Source organism: Erinaceus europaeus, chromosome 7, assembly GCF_950295315.1.
Source record: "Erinaceus europaeus chromosome 7, mEriEur2.1, whole genome shotgun sequence".
Lineage (NCBI taxonomy): Eukaryota > Metazoa > Chordata > Mammalia > Eulipotyphla > Erinaceidae > Erinaceus > Erinaceus europaeus.
The window spans coordinates 69,055,009-69,073,014 of NC_080168.1; the positions used below are offsets into that span (position 1 = coordinate 69,055,009).

General features: G+C 42.5%; 1 protein-coding gene across 6 annotated transcripts in view; it reads right to left on the bottom strand.

Moving 5' to 3' along the window:
* Window positions 1-18,006, bottom strand: part of TNFRSF19 (TNF receptor superfamily member 19) — a 125,181-nt gene that overhangs the window by 89,771 nt on the left and 17,404 nt on the right. For 4 of the 6 annotated variants that reach the window (XM_060194705.1, XM_016192770.2, XM_060194704.1 and 1 more), the window contains exons 2-4: window positions 15,692-15,792; window positions 13,464-13,574; window positions 554-732 (exon numbers count right to left, since the gene is read on the bottom strand). In XM_060194705.1, the coding sequence (XP_060050688.1) occupies window positions 554-732; window positions 13,464-13,574; window positions 15,692-15,760 (359 nt within the window). In that variant the 5' untranslated portion in view covers window positions 15,761-15,792. Of the gene's footprint in view, window positions 1-553; window positions 733-1,040; window positions 1,150-13,463; window positions 13,575-15,691; window positions 15,793-18,006 lie in introns of those variants that run through there. The other 2 variants (XM_060194706.1, XM_060194707.1) reach the window with 2 other exon arrangements.

Consider the following 18,006-nt stretch of genomic DNA (forward strand, 5'->3'; position numbering starts at 1 on the left):
TACTCGTGAAGCTTACCCCCTGCAGGTGGGGCCTGGAGGCTTGAACCTGAGTCCTTGCACACTGTAATGTGTGCTCAACTCGGTGTACCAACTTCCAGCCCCTTTAACTGCTTGTTTGTTTTAATTTATCTATTTATCTACCTATCTACCTACCTACCTACTGAATAGAGACAGAGTGGGAGAGAGAAAGAGAGAGACCTTGACAGCACTGCCTCACCACTTGTGAAACTTACCTCCTACAGGTGGGGACTGGGGGATTGAACCTGGATCTTTGTGCATTGTAACCTATTTGTTCCACCAGGTGCACTACCGCCTGCCTCATCCCCTTCTCCTGCTCCTTACAGATACCAAGTTCAAGGCCTGGCCTCTCTTATGTTCCATGGTTTAGTGCTCTCCCTCCCCTTCCTACCACAGAGAGACCACGAGAGTCTGCAGAGGGCAATTCACATACATTCAGCAGCTGTGCTCAAACCATGGCCAGGCACTTTGGGGATGAATGGTACTCAATGCCCATTTCTCCACATGAAGAGAGGAGAGAGGAAGTCCTACATACCCGGGCAGACAGTCCCCGCAGACAGCATCACTAGTGGCAGAGCAGTTGACCTTCTGGAATCGACTGAGCAGTGCACAGTCTAGACAGAGCTTACACTTCTGGAAACCCCAGTCATCCTTGAACCTGTGGGGTCGGCACCTTACACACTTGGCATCTTCTCCATAGCCAAAGCCACATTCCTGTGGGGATTAACAAATGAGAGACAGAGCTAATCAGATACTATTAGCTAAACAAGGAAAGAGGACTGAGCTGAAGAGGAAGAACTGGGGGGCTCTCTGACCCCCAGTCTCTTCATCTGGCTGAGTAACTGCAAGGGCCAGTCATGGAAGGTACAAAGGCAGAGTTCAAATGAGACTCCAACTGCTAATCCTCTCTCTTTACAAATGTGAGTGTATTTAGGCACTCACTTCATCCAAACAGCTGAGAGCATTTGTATAACAAAGCTTCCTCAACCCCCAACCTCCAATCTCAAATGCCCCAGCATTACTGTAGCAGTGTGGTAGAATTCTGGCACTTTCTTTCTCTCAAACTGAACCAGTCATGTGAATGCGCAGCAGCAAAAGTCTGGAGAGCTATGCAGATTCAGAACCACTTAACAAGTGCAGAAGGAAGGTTCCTAGCTTGGTAATCCCTCCCAGACAAGAACCTTGACAGGGTCAGCAGCATAGTGCTGTGGAAAGGGAGAGAGACTTTACATGTCCCTTAGAAGGATACTGAGCTCTTGCTCAGAAAAAACCATATAAGGCTCTAGGTCTCTCATTTCTCTGGACTCAGTCATCAGAACTGGGAAAACATCCTTGTTTGCCAAAAATGAACAGAACCGAAGGCACTCTAAAGGCCATACTAGACCCTCCAAGAACCACACACATCACAGTAGGTCATATCACAATGGAAACACAAATTGAATGACATAGCTGTGCCTTCCAGATTGTGTTAGAAAGCTAAGTTATGGGAGCTGGGTGGTAGTGAACCCTGTTGTGTGCACACTCTACTGTGTGCAAGGACCTGCATTCAAGATCCCTGTCCTCATCTGCAGGAGGAAACTTCATGAACAGTGAAGTAGTGCTACAGATGTCTCTTTCTGTCTCTCTCCCTCTCAATAATCCCCTTCCTGGGAAGTCAGGTGGTAGCGTAGCGGGTTAAGTGCACATGGCTCAAAGTGCAAGGACTGGCAGAAGGATCCCGGTTCAAGCCCCCAGCTCCCCACCTGCAGGGGAGTCGCTTCACAGGCGGTGAAGAGGTCTGCAGTTACCTTTCTCTTCTCTTCTCTGTCTTCCCCTCCTCTCTCCATTTCTTTCTGTCCTACCCAACAACAACGACATTAATAATAACAATAATAACTACAACAATAAAAGGGCAACAAAAAGGGAATAAATAAATAAATATAAAAAATAATCCCTTTCCCTCTCAATTTATCTTTGTCCAAAATGAATAAACACACAAATAGATAAATATTAAAAAAAAACTTAATTAGGGGGAAAAAACAGTTTTCCAATCTTCAATTTTTTTTCTAGGTTACTGGAAACATTTTTCATACAAAACAGATTTCATATTTTGGTCTCTACTAGATCTTCACTGCTCCAGCTCTAAGTCAACTGTTTCAGATATGCAGAGAGATGGAGACACCTGAATCCCTGCACATGGTAATGTTTGCACTCTATGAGGGACACCACAGCCTGGCTCTGTTAGATTTCTGAGAGGACATGAAGAAGAACAAAGTCAGGTAGGCTGGCTGCGATCATGTTCAGCTTCTGACAAAGGCTCTCCTGGCTGATCTCCATAAAGGCTCTTGGGAGCTAAGTTTCTGAACAGGCCCATCTGTGAGTCTTGTTCTCACAAGCCCAGCTGCCCCCAACGCAGTTGATTTAGTCTGGACAAGCTTCTCCACCCCCAAGAGCTAATGGAGCTCTTTATCCACCTCACCCCCAGGTGATGCTTCAGCTCCTGGCTGGCCGTCAGCAAGAAGCCAGTAACTAGTGTTAGCCAGAAGCTTTCACCTCCTGTTTCACCTTACAGCCTCGCCCTGCTCTGCACCTAATAACCCCCATGTCCAGGCTTTCTTTGGGGCTGAGCCTTCTTTTGTCCCCACACTGTATTCCACTGAAGTGACCCTCATATCTAGCAAAGGTCCTAGAGAATGTGGCCTGGGAGGTGATACAGGAAATAAAGCCTTGGACGCTCAAGTGTGAGGTGCTGAGTTTCATCCTTTGCATCCCATGTACAATGGTCCACACCTCTCTCTCTCCCTTCCTCCTTCTTTCCCTCTCTCCCTTCCTTCCTCCTCTCTCATTAATAAAGACATCTTAAAAACAAAAACTGGGAGTTGGGCGGTAGCGCAGCGGGTTAAGCACACGTGGCACAAAGCTCAAGGACCGGCATAAGGATCCTGGTTCAAGCCCCCAGCTCCCCACCTGCAGGGGAGTCGCTTCACAGGCGGTGAAGCAGGTCTGCAGGTGTGTATCTTTCTCTCTCCCTCTCTGTCTTCCCCTCCTCTCTCCATTTCTCTCTGTCCTATCCAAGAACAACAACATCAATAACAACAACAATAATAACTACAACAACAACAACAACAACAAAAACCAAGGGCAACAAAAGGGAAAATAAATAAATAAATGTAAAAAATTTTAAAATTTATATATATATATAAAGCTATGCTTGGGTGGCTCAGGAGGTAACATAACACAGTGGCTAGAAGAGTTGAACTCTCAAGCATGAGGTTCTGAGTTCAATCCTTTGCATGCACTGCATGTACTAGAGAGATGCTCTTTCTCATTTTTAAATAAATCATTAAAAAAAAAAAAGAAAAGAGGGCACCAAAGTAAAGACCCTGTGGTGAGGGGGAGTGGACATGCGGCTTCCTGGGCCGGCGGGGGTGGGGTTGGGGGTGGGTGGGTGGGATGGGACACAATCTTTTGGTGGTGGGAATGGTGTTTATGTACACACCTATTAAATTGTAGTCATATAAATCACTAATTAACATGAGAGGGGGAAAAATTGATTGTATGTCTAACAAAGGGACTTTTCAAAGTTAACCCAATTACCAAATAATGTGACGATAACAGTAACTATCCACTGTCTTCTTGAACCCTAAGATAGCAGGAACCTCATATTTCCACTATAGAGCCTAAACTTCCCCCAGTCCTGGGACCCTAGGGTAGGGCCCACTTTCCCATATGCTTCTCTCAGTTCTTATCAAATAATATTGCACCCTCTGATTGCAACCTAATCAACGCAACAAGTGCCACCCCAGCATGCTTCACTTCAGATGGTGTCCAGAGACTTCAGATGTGGAACGACAACCCTTCAGCTTCATCACTCAGGTGAGACCTTTCCTTTCATAGTATTCTCTAATTCCATCCCAGGTGGTTCACTTCCTAACAAAGTCCCAAAACCTAGATATAGACCAGGTTCCAAGAGATAGAGCATATGTTCACACGTATCCATAAACTAGGGCAAATATATACCTGAAAGCAGTAGTACATTAGAGTTTGCAGTGAGTACCCCCCAACACTTCATCTCCACTATTCCAACCTTTGGGTCCATGATTGTTCAACAATTTGTTTGGCTTTGTATGTTAACTCTCTTTTCAGCCACCAGGTTCCAGATGCCATCAGGATGCTGACCAGGCTTCTCTGGACTGAAGACCCCACCAATGCATCCTGGAGCTCCGCTTCCCCAGAGACTCACCCTACTACGGAAAGAGAGAGGCGGACTGGGAGTATGGATCGACCAATCAACGCCCATGTTCAGCAGGGAAGCAATTAGAGAAGCCAGACCTTCCACCTTCTGCAACCCACAATGACCCTGGGTCCATGCTCCCAAAGGGATAGAGAATGGGAAAGCTATTGGGGAGGGGATGGGATATGGAGATTGGGTGGCGGGAATTGTGTGGAGTTGTACCCATCCTATGATTTTGTTAATGTCTCTTTTCTTAAATAAATTAATAAAAATAAAAAAACACAAAAAAAAGAAAGTCTACCATACATCTTTAACAAGAGTCACTGGTACTTTTTTCCCTGAACAGCACATATCAGTCAGGTGAGTATTAAGTAAGTAGGTGCTAGATATATAACCATGCTAGTTAAAGATGCCATTTAAAGGGCTCAAACTGGCATTTCCTAAAGTGGAAGCAGTGGCTATTATTGCTGTTATTATTAGTTATTTTATTCCAGGGAGCAAAAGTATTACTATGGTAATGTTCTATTATTCCAGGGAGCAAAAAAGAAAGTACTATTATGTTTATATCATGATGAACACTACTATGATTACTATTACTATTATTGTTGTTACTACTATTATCCATATTATTCAAAGTCCACAGCAATGTTTCCCACTTGTTCAGGCCAAGCAAGCTACCTGGGCTGTGTGAAGAAGAAGGCAGGTGAAGGTAGGTTTCTGGGTGGATGTGAAGGTCTGGTAGGTAAAGGGAGAGAGTGAGGTGGAGAGAGTGGGGTGGAGTGGGGAAGATGAAGTCAGAGAGCAGATGCTGGTGGGGCGGCTCCCCAGCTCCACCAGACAGCAGCAGCAATGACTCTTCCTCTATCCAGAATTTTCCAGTTGCATGTGGTTCTTTAACAACAAAAATGACTAAAAGTCAACAGTCCTCAAATCCCCTTCTCTACATAAACACACACACACACACACACACACACACACACACACCAGCCTTAGTGTGGGAAAGCAGATCCCCAGATCATGGGGTGTTCAGCAAATACATACTGGTGGGGGGTTGGGGGGAGGTTGGGAGCTAAAGCACCACCCACCTACCTACACAGCTGATATATGCTATTTGCTTCTTTGAGCCTTTGTTGTTGTTATTATTGGTAGAGGCAGAGAGAAAGAGAGTGAGAGAGTAGGTAAAGAGGCCATAGCACCAAAGTTTCTTCCAATGTAGTGGCAGCCTGGCTTAAACCTTCGTTACGGCAAAGCAATGCACTATCCGAGTGAGTTATTTTACCAGTCCAGCTTCTTTGAACTTTAAAGCTCACATTTAGCCCAGAATAAATTATTTTTTTGGTGAATATCTAAGGAAAATAAACAGAGGAGACCAATGAGATTTATGGGGTTAGTGCTGAGAATTGAGCTTTTTAATTTCCTTTCATAAAATACCAACCACAGTCCCTAGCCCCCCCAACTCTCAGTTTCTAAAAATCTGCATCTGATATATATATATATATATATATATATATATATATATATATATATATATATACATACACACATATATTTTACAAGCTGAAACTTGTTAATATTTGCCAACATCACTGGCCTTGGTTAGTTATAATTAAACCTAAATAAAGTGAGCAACACTGTAATTAAATAGCAGAAATAAGTCTTTTTTATGTTTGCAAGTTATATAGACTTCCCCCCCCCCTTGGGTGGCTTTCTTCAGATGTTCAAAATATGTCTTTAAAAAGCATATCTCTTCAGAAATATCACTGTGGACACATGCACTTGTGTGGGAAGCTGAGTTGTTGTTGTTTGTGAGAATTGTGTGAGTCTGCGAACATGCACACAAGCACGTGCACACACACACATACGCACACACACTGACTAAAATAATCTCAATAATTGGTTAGAAAAACTGGCTTTGAACATCGTGCCAGAGACTTGAAGTGGTTTGTGCAAAAGAAAAAAGTTTCCTGACTGACTATACTGGGAGGTAGTTAAGTTCAAAGCACAATGTTGGTGCTCAAAGCAGGGTGGCGGGGGGAGAGGGGGGAAGAGGGGGAGAGGAAGGCCAGGCTGGGCAAGTTCAAGACCACAAGAATTCAGAGCCGAGGGCCAGTGAAACAGTTCACCTGGATAGTGCACTGCTTTGCCATGTGTGTGACCCAGGTTCAAGTCTAGCCCCCACCACATTGATGGAAGCTTCAGTGCTGTGGTGTGTGTCTCTGTCTGTCTGTCTGTCTATCTATCTGTCTGTCTGTCTATCTATCTATTGTCTGCGTATCTGTCTATCTATATCTGAATAAGTCCCCCTGGATAGGTGAATCCCCAACAATGACAAAAAAAGAAAAAGAATTCAAAGTTTTTCAGCCTCTGTTAAAAGAAAGAAAGGAAGGAAGGAAGGAAGGAAGGAAGGAAGGAAGGAAGGAAGGAAGGAAGGAAGAAAGGATGGCTGCCTGGAATCCTCAAAATAGATTTTAATGTCTTCAGCAAACTCATTATTCTTCTCCCTGACTAACACACAACCTTTCCCTCTGCCTCCCCCCACCCTTGCTGGTTATACAACTCTACAGAATCAGCAAGATGGTTGTGCAGAGGGAAGAACCTGCCATCTTCTTAGGTAGCTAGCACATGAAAATAAACTTGCTTTATTCTCACCATATGTAACTTGAAGACTAACATTCAAGAAGAGAGCACTAAGCCTCTCCTTGGCCACCACGAGGGAAAAGCAATATCAGAGGTCTTTGGGGACCAGCAGCCAGACCAGGGCACTGGGAGGAGGAAACAGATTTAGAAGGCTGCCCAAGAAGGCCACTCTGGGACTGCAGACATATGGGATCAGCATGATCTGGAGGCCTCGCTCTTCCAAAGGTTGTTGTTGGACCACAATCCAATCCCAGAACCAGGACCTCAACATGGTAAGACGTGTCATGAGCTGAAAGGAACTCAAACTCCAGTTCTTGTTCCTTGGTGAGATTAGCCATAATCAGGTGGTTGACAACTACCGTGGGTGGATAGCAGAGACAGGCTGTCCCCATTACCACAGAAAGTTGTGCTGGATAGCACTGCATGAGGCATTATCAATACAAGAAGCAGGTCACTGCTCCCAGAGTGTTCTGTCGCCTCCCTCAAAACTGTCATCTATGAAGAATGACACAGGAAACTCCAAGTAAGCTCTCTACCTCCATTTCCCCACCTCTGTAACACGAGCAGTTCTCCATACTTAAGACATGCTGGTGTGGGACCAGGAGACAGCTCACTTGGCAGAGTGCACATTTTACCATGTGTGAGCATCTGGGTTTGAGGCCCTGACCGCCATATCCAAGCACTGTGCAAACAGGAAGTGTCACAAGAGGTGAATGCTGTGGTGTCTTTTTGCCTCCTCTTTCTGTCTCTCTATCTTCCCATTTATTTTATATAGGGAGGAGTAGTGGAATTATGCAGGTAAGGAGCCTCAGGAAAGTCTTGGCAACCAAAAATAGACCTATTGTTGTGAGGATTCTATTATTTAGTAATAGGAAAATCACATAGCACTTGGAGCATTATGTAAATGTTAGCTAATATCATTGATTTTGATCACATATGTATTACAGAGTGATGACTGAAGAAATCCAGACATAATACATATCAGTTGTGCTAAGAGACCTTTCAATGAACACAATCCAAGATTCTCAATAAGAACAAAAAGAATAAGAACAAAATAAGAACAAAAATAAGAACAAAAAGAGGCTATTTCAAAGCTCTTATGCCTGGGTAAAAACAATTCATCATATTAAAAGTGACAAAGGGGATAGGCAGTTGTGTACCTGGTAAAGCACACATGTCACCATGTGCAAGGACCCAGGTTCAAGTCCCCAGGCCCTACCTGCAGGAGGGAGGCTTCAAGAGTGGTGAAGCAGCGCTGCAGGTCTCTCTCTGTCTCTCCCTGTCTATATCACCCTTCCTTATCAGTTTCTTTCAGTGTCTATCCAAAAATAAATATAACATGTTTATTTATTTATTTTTGCCTCCAGGGTTATCACTGGGTGGTGCCTGCACTATGAATCCACTACTCTTGGAGGCCATTTTCCCCATTTTGTTGCCCTTGTTGTTGTTATTGCTGCCATTGCTGCTGCTGTTGTTAGATAGGACAGAGAGAAATCAAGATAGGAGGGTACAGTCAGAGAGGAGAGAAAGATAGACACCTGCAGGCCTGCTTTACCACTTGTGAAGTGAACCCCTGCAGGTGGGGAGACAGGGGCTCAAACCAGGATCCTTATGCTGGTCCTTGTGCTTTGCACCAAGTGTGCTTAACCTGCTGCATGGTGCCTCCAAATATTTTTACATTAAAACAAACAAATAAAAGTAGCCAAAGAACAGCAGAGAAGCCAGTGTAAATAAATCACATTGGTATTCTTGAACCTGGAACTTCTCTGTAGACTTCTTCCCACCTACCAAGTGAGAGGAAGTAAAAACCAGTCAGGAGCCAGGGGCCAACTGGCAGCTCACTTGGTAAAGCACACAGGTTATCATATACTAGGACCCAGGTTCAAGCATCTGGCCCCTAACTGCATGGGGGAGAGGTACTTCAAGAACAGTGAAATAGTGCTATAGGTGTCCCTCCTTCTTTCTGTCTCTCTTTCTCCCTCTGTCTCTTACTTTCTATCAAAGAGAGAAAGAAAGCAGGCTGCCAGGAATGCTGGAGTTGTATAGTTCCAGAGGTAACCCTAGTGGCCAAAAAAAAAAAAAGCAAAAAACAGGTAGGGAACCAGTGGCCACATGCTTTTAGCAAGCATAGGAGGTCTCCAAAGAATGTTTGTCTGAAAGCTGCTGCTGAACCCCAGCAACATGTTTCAAATGGTTGAGACCAAACAATGGGCAAGTAAGTCTACACACCTTGAGGAAAAAGCTGAATTGAATGTCTTCCAAAGAAAATAACAATTAGGAGTAATAAAACCACAGATGGAAGGTTTAACCATGCCGCATACCCAGAGCAACTTCCTAGCTATAGTTCTAACATACAGGGATATGATAGTAACAAAGAAACTTCCTGACCCAGAGTTTAGTCTTTCATTTGTCTGTCCTTCCTCTCTTCCCTTCCCTTCCCTCCCTCCTTCCCTCCTTTCCTTTCTTCCTTCCTTCTTCCCTTACATCCTTCCTTCCTTTCTTTCCTCCTCCTCCTCCATTTTCTTACTCATCATCATGCATGATCTTATTACTTTTTAAGATCTATTTATTTATATGAGAGAGAGAGAAAGAGAGAGAGAGAGGAAGACCAGACTGCTCAACTCTGGTATAGGGTGATGCTAGGAATTGAACCTGAGACATTTGCAAACCTTGTGCTCTAATGCTCAGCTACCTCCCTGGTCCTATATTGTGCTATTTCAGAGAGATGTGATATTAGAAAATAGATATGAGGGTTTAAAAGAATATTTAGTTTAATGAGAGAGATATAGAGAGAAAGCACTGCTCAGCTCTGGCTTATAACGATGCTGGGGATTGAACCTTGGACTTCAGTAAATAAACGTTTTAATGTTCATGCTTCCTATAGCAAAACAAATAATGATTCAAATAAAATTATTAGAAAATTAAAGAGAAACAACATACACACACTTTTTATGATTTCAAACACTTCAGATAGACAAAATTATATGCCTAGTTAGAAAACTGAAGGGTTCTCAGACTCATTCTGTGGAGAACAAACCTCTGGGCCCCAAATGAAGTCTCTGGTACTAAGGGTTGGGTGGCCCAACCATGATGTCCCTTCACCCCTTCACTTCATCTCATCTCAGAGGCAGAACCTAAACCCTGACAACCAGCATCACTTGTCAGTTCCAGAGAGGTCACTGACCTAATGAACAGACAAACAGACAGGCAGACATACCTCTTCCATTTCCCAAAGCAGGGTGTGTGTGTGTGTGTGTGTGTGTGTGTCCTTACAACAAACAAAAGACTGGTTTACTGGTGTCACTTCCTCCTGCCCATGAAAGCTTTTCATTGTGTTTGGCGTCTCTGAGTACTTTCCAGTTTGTGGAGGAGATGCTGTCAGTTCAGGAATGATTTAATAAAGCCAGTAAACTGCAAAATTTGCTCAGTATGAAAATCTAATAGTTTCCTTATAAATTAACAGGTACACTTTACCTCTGCTGTGAAATTATATATTTCGCTTTCTAAGTAAAAATAAAAGGATGTTGTTTGTAAATGCAGTACTCTGGTCAGGTTTTAAAAAAAAAAGGTATAATTTAGGTATATTTCAAGGCCGCCCATGACACTACTAATTTTCACCTGAGCCAACGGCTAACACTCAGGTGGACCAAAGGGATTGTCTGGGGAGATGGTAGCCCTTGGAATATACCTAAAACAGACCTACTAACCTTTTCTAAAATGGAAACTCCAAATCTCATCTGCTGTATTTTTGCCTTTATGTTCCTGATTATTAAACAATTTGTTCTTCTTTATATTTTAATGCTTTTTCAGACACCAAGTTGCAGATGCTACCATGATGCCAACCTGATTTTCCTGGGCAGACAACCTCACCAATGTACCCTAGAACCTCACCTCTCCAGAGCTCTGCCCAACTAGGGGCAAATAGAAAGAGGCTGGGAGTATGGATCGACCTGCCAGCATCCATGTTCAGCAGAGAAGCAATTACAGAAGCCAGACCTTCTACCTTCTGCACCCCATAATGATCCTGGGTCCAAGATCCCAGGGAGATAAAGAATAGGAAAGCTTTTAAGGGAGGGGATGGGATAAGGAACTCCGGTAGTAGGCTTTGTATGGAATTGTCCCCTCTTATCCATGGTCTTATTAATATTTTTTATTTTATAAATATTTTTTTTTTAAAGAAAAGGTGCTCGGAGTCAGAAGGATACATTTCCCTTTGATCTTTGAGCTTGGCAATCTTCATCACCCACTTGGATCTACCTGTTGCCTTAAGGGATTTATCTAGCTTCATTATACACAAGTCTTCCTTTTCTTTCCTCTGAAAGCAAAATGTTAAAGACTTCATGAAGGTAGTGGAAGTGGTTAGTTGGAAATCCCAAGTATTAAAGTAACTGCTTGTAAATAGTACAAACCCTTTGCCTTTTTTTTTTATTTCTCACCAGGGCTATTGCTGGGGCTCCTTGCCTGCACAAGGAATTCAGTATTCCTGCTGACCATTTTCTTTCTTTCCTACCACCTTTTATTTTATTTTATTTTATGTCACAGAGAGAAATTGAGAGGGGAGGGTGAAATAGAGAGGGAAATTCTTAACTACATTGTTTACTGATTCCAGATTTAGGTAAACTGCTGTAGAGAAGCCCTTACACTGAACAGAGCAAACAGCATGTCTGACAATGCATGTTATTACAATCACCAGATTAAACATCAGTGGATGCTACAGGTAACTAGATAGCACGGGGTTCAAGTGTCAGCAGCTTCACATAAAACCCTGAGCACAGAGACTGCAGTCACTTATCTGATTCCTCAGTCAGGGAGGCTCCCTACTCCATCCTCCCCCCAACCCAGGAGAGATTTGTGAATTGCAAGTCTTTGTTCCCTGCTGTCTATACGTCACTGATGAAAAATCAATGGGTGGCAAGACTTGGACTTTAAATAATGGCAGTTCCTAGAGGGAATGGCACTTCTCTTTTAAGTCACTTGAAATAAAAGGGAAAAAAAGTATTTGTTCTTTTTGGAGTAGGATAACTTTGATGCTTTCTTTAGAACAAAACCAGACATCAATTACCAATGACTAGCAACATCTTCAAAAGGTCAGAAAAGAAAGCAAATGGATGGAGGGCTCTGAGCATGCTCACAGAAAGAAAATACATAAATAAAATGAATAAATAAAAATCAAATTCTCCATAATATTCAAGATTCTGCATTCTGCTCTGTGTGAGCATAGTCTCTTAACAAATAATAGTCAAGTTGAATCTAGTTCAAGTGCTCCAGGAGTAACTCATACTTAGCATGAAGAGATTAAAATAAGACTTGTATTGTTAAAGGAATATTCAGAACACTGTTTGGGGAAAGAGGAGCAAGTTACTTAAGATGCCACTGGTTCTACTCATAGTTACATTTATATAAAAGTAGCACTTGGAGTTGGGAGATAGCATAGTGGTTCTGCAAAAAGGCTCTCAGGCCTGAAGTTCTGAGGTTCCAGGTTCAATGCCCAGTACCACCATAAGTCAGAGCTGAATAGTGATCAGGTATAATAAAAATAAAAATAATTAATAATAATAATATAAGACCCAGAAAAGGGTTACTTTTGTTTTGTATTAAAAATAATGTACTATTATATTTCATCATTATACATAATGCACAGTTATTTTCTATTATCAATGTTTGAGTTATAGATCTTTTATAGAATCATGATTTTTTTTGGTTTATTTTGCTGATATAAATAAACCTTAGGGCAGAGGGTAGATAGCATAATGGTTATGCAAACAGACTCTCATGCCTGAGGCTCCAAAGTCCCAGGTTCAATCCCCCACATCACCATAAGCCAGAGCTGAGCAGTGGTTAAAAATAAATAAATAAATAAATAAATAAATAAATAAATAAATAAAAAACCTTAACAGGGTCCAGCAAGATAGCTCACCCAGAAGGGTGCTGCTTTGCCATGCATATCACTCAGGATTGAGTCCAGTTGTACTGGGTGAAGAAGCTTCAGTGTCATGGTATCTTCCCCCCCCCCCTTCTGTCTCTTTATCTCTATCTTTTTCTTTTTGGGGAAAAAAGAAGAATGGTGAAATAGCTCACTTGCTGCCTTGCCTTGTGTGTGAGTCAGGTTTGAGCTTAGTCTCTATTTCATTGAATGAAGCTTCATGCTGTGGTCAGGCAGTCTCTCTCCACTACCCTCCTCCTTTGCCTGTCTCTATCTAAAATAGCAAACCTAAACAAACCTTCATAATTCTATTCTTCCAATGTTATACAATACACACTGACATAAAGACAATGGCACTGATGTAATTCTCACTCCTAGAAAGAACTTCCTTCATTCCTCTCAGTAAGACACAGGAATCACATACTAAAAGGGAAAATGTGTGACACTGGGCTAATGTAACATTAGGAACCAAGAATTCTGTCATAGTGTCCACAGCTTCTTTAGCAATGAACTCAAAGAACTCAGAGAAACACACACACACACACACACACACACACACACACACACACACACGAGAGAGAGAGAGAGAGAGAGAGAGACAGAGAGAGAGAGAGACAGAGAGAGAGAAAGAGAAACACAGACACCCAAGTTCACCACACAGCCAGTATCTACCTTCGACAATTCCATGCCTGGTCCACATTGCCTGCAGGGGACACAGCTTCCAAAAGGGTCCCGGAATTCCTGCTGTCTACAGTCATTCGTTTCACAAAGCCCTCTTTGTGCCTGAAAAAGAGGAATTCACCAATTGTTATCTCTAACCAAACTAAGTAAGTTTTTTTTTTTTTTTTGGCAAAAGAAGAACAGTATCATCAGTGTCACTTCTATGACCACAAAATGTGCATATTAACTCAGAGCAAGGCCAATTTAACTTTCACTCAAAGAAGACAAGTCACATCTGAATAAGTCAGTGGAGCACAAGAATCGTGATGTGTCTGTATGATGACTCTCCTTTTTCCTTAGAATGGATCTCTAATTTTCTCTAAACTTTTTTTTTTAGTATCCAAGCTAAAAAAAAAAAGACTTTGCATACTAATATCCAAGAGCCTTTTATGCCCTGAAATATTCTCAATTAAAAAAATTACATTTTGGGAAGACTGGGAGATAGCTCACCAAGTAGAATGCATATTTTACTCTGTGCGGACCTGGGTTTGAGCCCCCCAGTCACCATATGGACACATCAAATGAAGGAGAAGCTTCAAGAGTGGTAGAGTAGTGCTGTGGTGTCTCTCTGCTTCTTTCTCCCTCTCTGACTTCAATGTACATAATTATCTTTATACTTATACATTCCCAGACTAAAATACTTTTATGTTCTTAACACTATCAAAATTTTTTATTTTTTGATCATCTCTGGGCTGAATTTTTAAGCTTAGAAAGAGTAAGATGCAGAATGAGAAGGGAGGCATGGGGGAACTATAGCACAATGCTTCCTTCAACTTGGTGGGAACAGAGTTTGAACCTAGGTCATGGACATGGCAAAGCAGTGCACTAAGTGAGCTGTTTCACCAGCCTTTGAAAGATCTTTGCTATTTGGAATTCAAACATCAAACATCTCCATGTAGAGCCAGGTGGTGGTATTCCTGGTTGAGCACACATGTCACAATATACAAGGACCCAGGTTCAAGCCTCTGCTCCCCACCTGTAGGAGGAAAGATTCATGAATGGTGAAGCATGTCTGTAGGTGTCTCTGTCTCTCTACCTCTCTATCTTCCCATTCCTCTTGATTTCTGGCTATCTCTATTCAATAGATAAAGATAATAAAAATTTAAAAAATTAAAATTAAAAATCTTCATGTAAATTAATTTTTTCTTTTGGGGGGAGAGCCTAAAAAAGTACAAACGTCTATGCAAAGACAATGGATCATTAGAAAATCAATTCTCGGGAGTCGGATGGTAGCGCAGAGGGTTAAGCACATGTGGCACGAAGCACAAAGACCTGCCTAAGGATCCCGGCTCCAGCTCCCAGCTCCCCACCTGCAAGAGAGTCACTTCACTGGCAGTGAAGCAGGTCTGCAGGTGTCTATCTTTCTCTCCCCCTGTCTTCCCCTCCTTTCTCCATTTCTCTCTGTCCTATCCAACAATGATGACATCAATAATAACAACAATAATAACTACAACAATAAATCAAGGGCAATAAAAGGGAATAAATAAATAAATAAATAAATCTAAAAAAAAAGAAAATTAATTCTCAATTTTTGACAAACCACCTGCTATGGGCTCTGAGTCAGTTTAGATAGGTTTGTTAGGATCTGGGCTGTGTTGTGAGAGACACACTGTGCATCACTGGCTCTGGGTCATAGCAGCACTGTGATTTTATGACTTCATGTGACCCCAAATAAAATGATTTTAATAACTGCTATGAAAGTCCAAACTCAATTGCCATTTTCATTTATGAATGAACTGTACCAATGGGAAGATATAACTTAAGAAAAAAAAAATTTTCCACCAGGGTTATTGCTGGGGCTGAGGGCCTACATGATGAATCCACCACTCCTGGCAGAGATGTGTATGTGTGTGAATTATTATTATTATTATTGTTATTATTGTTATTGGATAGCGAGTGAGAGACAAAGGAAGATAAAAAGGGGGGAGAGAGAAAGAAGAAAAGAGACTTGTAGCACTCTATCACCCACCATTCATGAACCTTCCCCCCCTGCAGGTAGGGGCCTAAGGGCTTGAACTCGGGTCCTTGTGCATGTTACCATGCACACTTTATTGCATGTACCACCACTGCCTTACCCATAAAGAAGTTTTCAAATATGGGATTAAAACTGGAAGAAGTTGTGTTGCTACTTATATGAACATTCCCATCCCATTCATCCACAAAAGAAAGAGTTGACTTACCAAAGAAATTAGTAAGACTGCAGCAGTGAGCAAAACCTTCTCCTGTTCCAGCAGCCCTTTGAAAGCCATCCCCCTTTGAATATGTCAACTGTTGCAGAGTTCTAGAAAAGTAGATACAGTGGATTTTAGTGACTATGTCAGTTCCTGCATACTGTCTGCCATCTCCTAGGCAATACCGTTCATCTTTTAAAAGGAACCTCCTTCAAAAAACACAGAACAGATACATATATGCACGCATGGTTTAAAATGGTAGGTACTAGTAATTGAAATTTTGTCTGCTACTCAAGATATGCAAAACTGCTACTGGCGCTGAATTCCCAGGTTATGCACATCTGTATTTCCCATTCAGGTCTCTACCAGCCAATCAGTTTACTTCACCTAGTAGAGAATTATATTCAAATAGTGATGGAGGGCTGGGGAGACAGCATAATGGTTCTGCAAAACACTAGCATGCCTAAGGCTCTAAGGTCCTACATTCAAGCCCCAGCACCACCATAAACCAGAGCTGAACAGTGCTCTGGTAGAAAACAAACAGTGATAGGGTCAACCTTCCACTTCGGGGCTTTAGTTGTCAGTGTCAACAGCATCACAGTGATAAGGTAATAATAGGAGCTAAGCACACTGTCTTCAATTGAGTCACTCCATCCTCGAAAATCCTATAAATGTCAGTTTGAACCTACTGCTATCTCCACCTTAGGATGGGACAACTGAGGCACAGAGAAGCCTGGAGGAGTAGAGCTGGGTGTGCACCATGAGGGCTGGCTCCTGTGTCATCATGTGCCCCCCACCCCTGCCTGGCTGTCTGCAAAACAATCTGCTCCATTTAACTAGATCTTGTGTCACCAGCTCCACTCAGCAGCAAACACAGCTAAAATTTCACATATGTAAATTCTTCCCCAGACCCAAACAGGACAAACTGTCTATAGCACCCACTTAAGAATGTCTAAAAATCGAGAGTCGGGCGGTAGCGTAGTGGGTTAAGCACATGTGGCGCGAATAGCAAGGACCCACTTAAGGATCCCAGTTCGAGCCCCAGGCTCCCCACCAGCAGGGGAGTTGCTTCACAGATGGTGAAACAGGTCTGCAGGTGTCTCTCTTTCTCTCCCCTTCTCTGCCTTCCCTTCCTCTCTCCCTTTCTCTCTGTCCTATCCAACAATGATGACATCAATAACAACAATAATAACTACAACAATAAAATCAACAAAGGCAATAAAAGGTGACATAAATAAATATTTTTTAAAAAGAATGTCTAAAAATCATTAGTGGGAGCCGGGCTATAGTGCAGCGGGTTAAGCGCAGGTGGCGCAAAGCACAAGGACTGGCATAAGGATCCCAGTTCGAACCCCAGCTCCCCACCTGCAGGGGAGTCGCTTCACAGGCGGTGAAGCAGGTCTGCAGGTGTCTATCTTTCTCTCCTCCTCTCTGTCTTCCCCTCCTCTCTCCATTTCTCTCTGTCCTATCCAACAACGACAACAACAATAATAACTACAAAAAAAAAAAAAAAACAAGGGCAACAAAAGGGAATAAATAAATAAAATAAATATTAAAAAAAAAGTATAGGGAGTCGGGCTGTAGCACAGCGGGTTAAGCGCAGGTGGCGCAAAGCACAAGGACCAGCATAAGGATCCCGGTTCGAACCCTGGCTCCCCACCTGCAGGGGAGTCGCTTCACAATCGGTGAAGCAGGTCTGCAGGTGTCTATCTTTCTCTCTGTCTTCCCCTCCTCTCTCCATTTCTCTCTGTCCTATCCAACAACAACAATAATAATAACTATAACAGTAAAACAACAAGGGCAACAAAAGGGAATAACTAAATAAAATAAAATTAAAAAGTATAAAAAAAATCATTAGTGAATGACAAACTGGAGGCAGCAAACTGATACCTCAAGAAAAGATGAAACCAGGCCTCCAATACAGTCTGCTTGGTTGACAATTCTATTCTAATCTACCCAAACACCCTCCTCTGTTCCTACTGCTTCTGGCTGACTTTTTTTTTTTTAGAAGCACCAAAGCTTCCTCCAATGCAGTGAGGGCAAGACTGGCAAAGCAGTTACATTTGTAAAGATCCATAAGATAACAAAGGAAAAGGTTCACTGAAAGAGAAAAACCATGGCTCATTCAGGTAGTGTGCAGCTCCACCAGGTGGCACACCTGGTTAAGCATGTACATTACATGCAAGGACCCCAGTTCAAGTTCTTGGCTCTGACCTGCAGGAGGGAAGCTTCATGAGTGGTGAAGCAGTGCTGTGAGTGTCCCTCTAACTTTCTCCTCTATCTCCCCCTCTCCTCTGAATTTCTTTCTCTTTCCATTTCTGTCT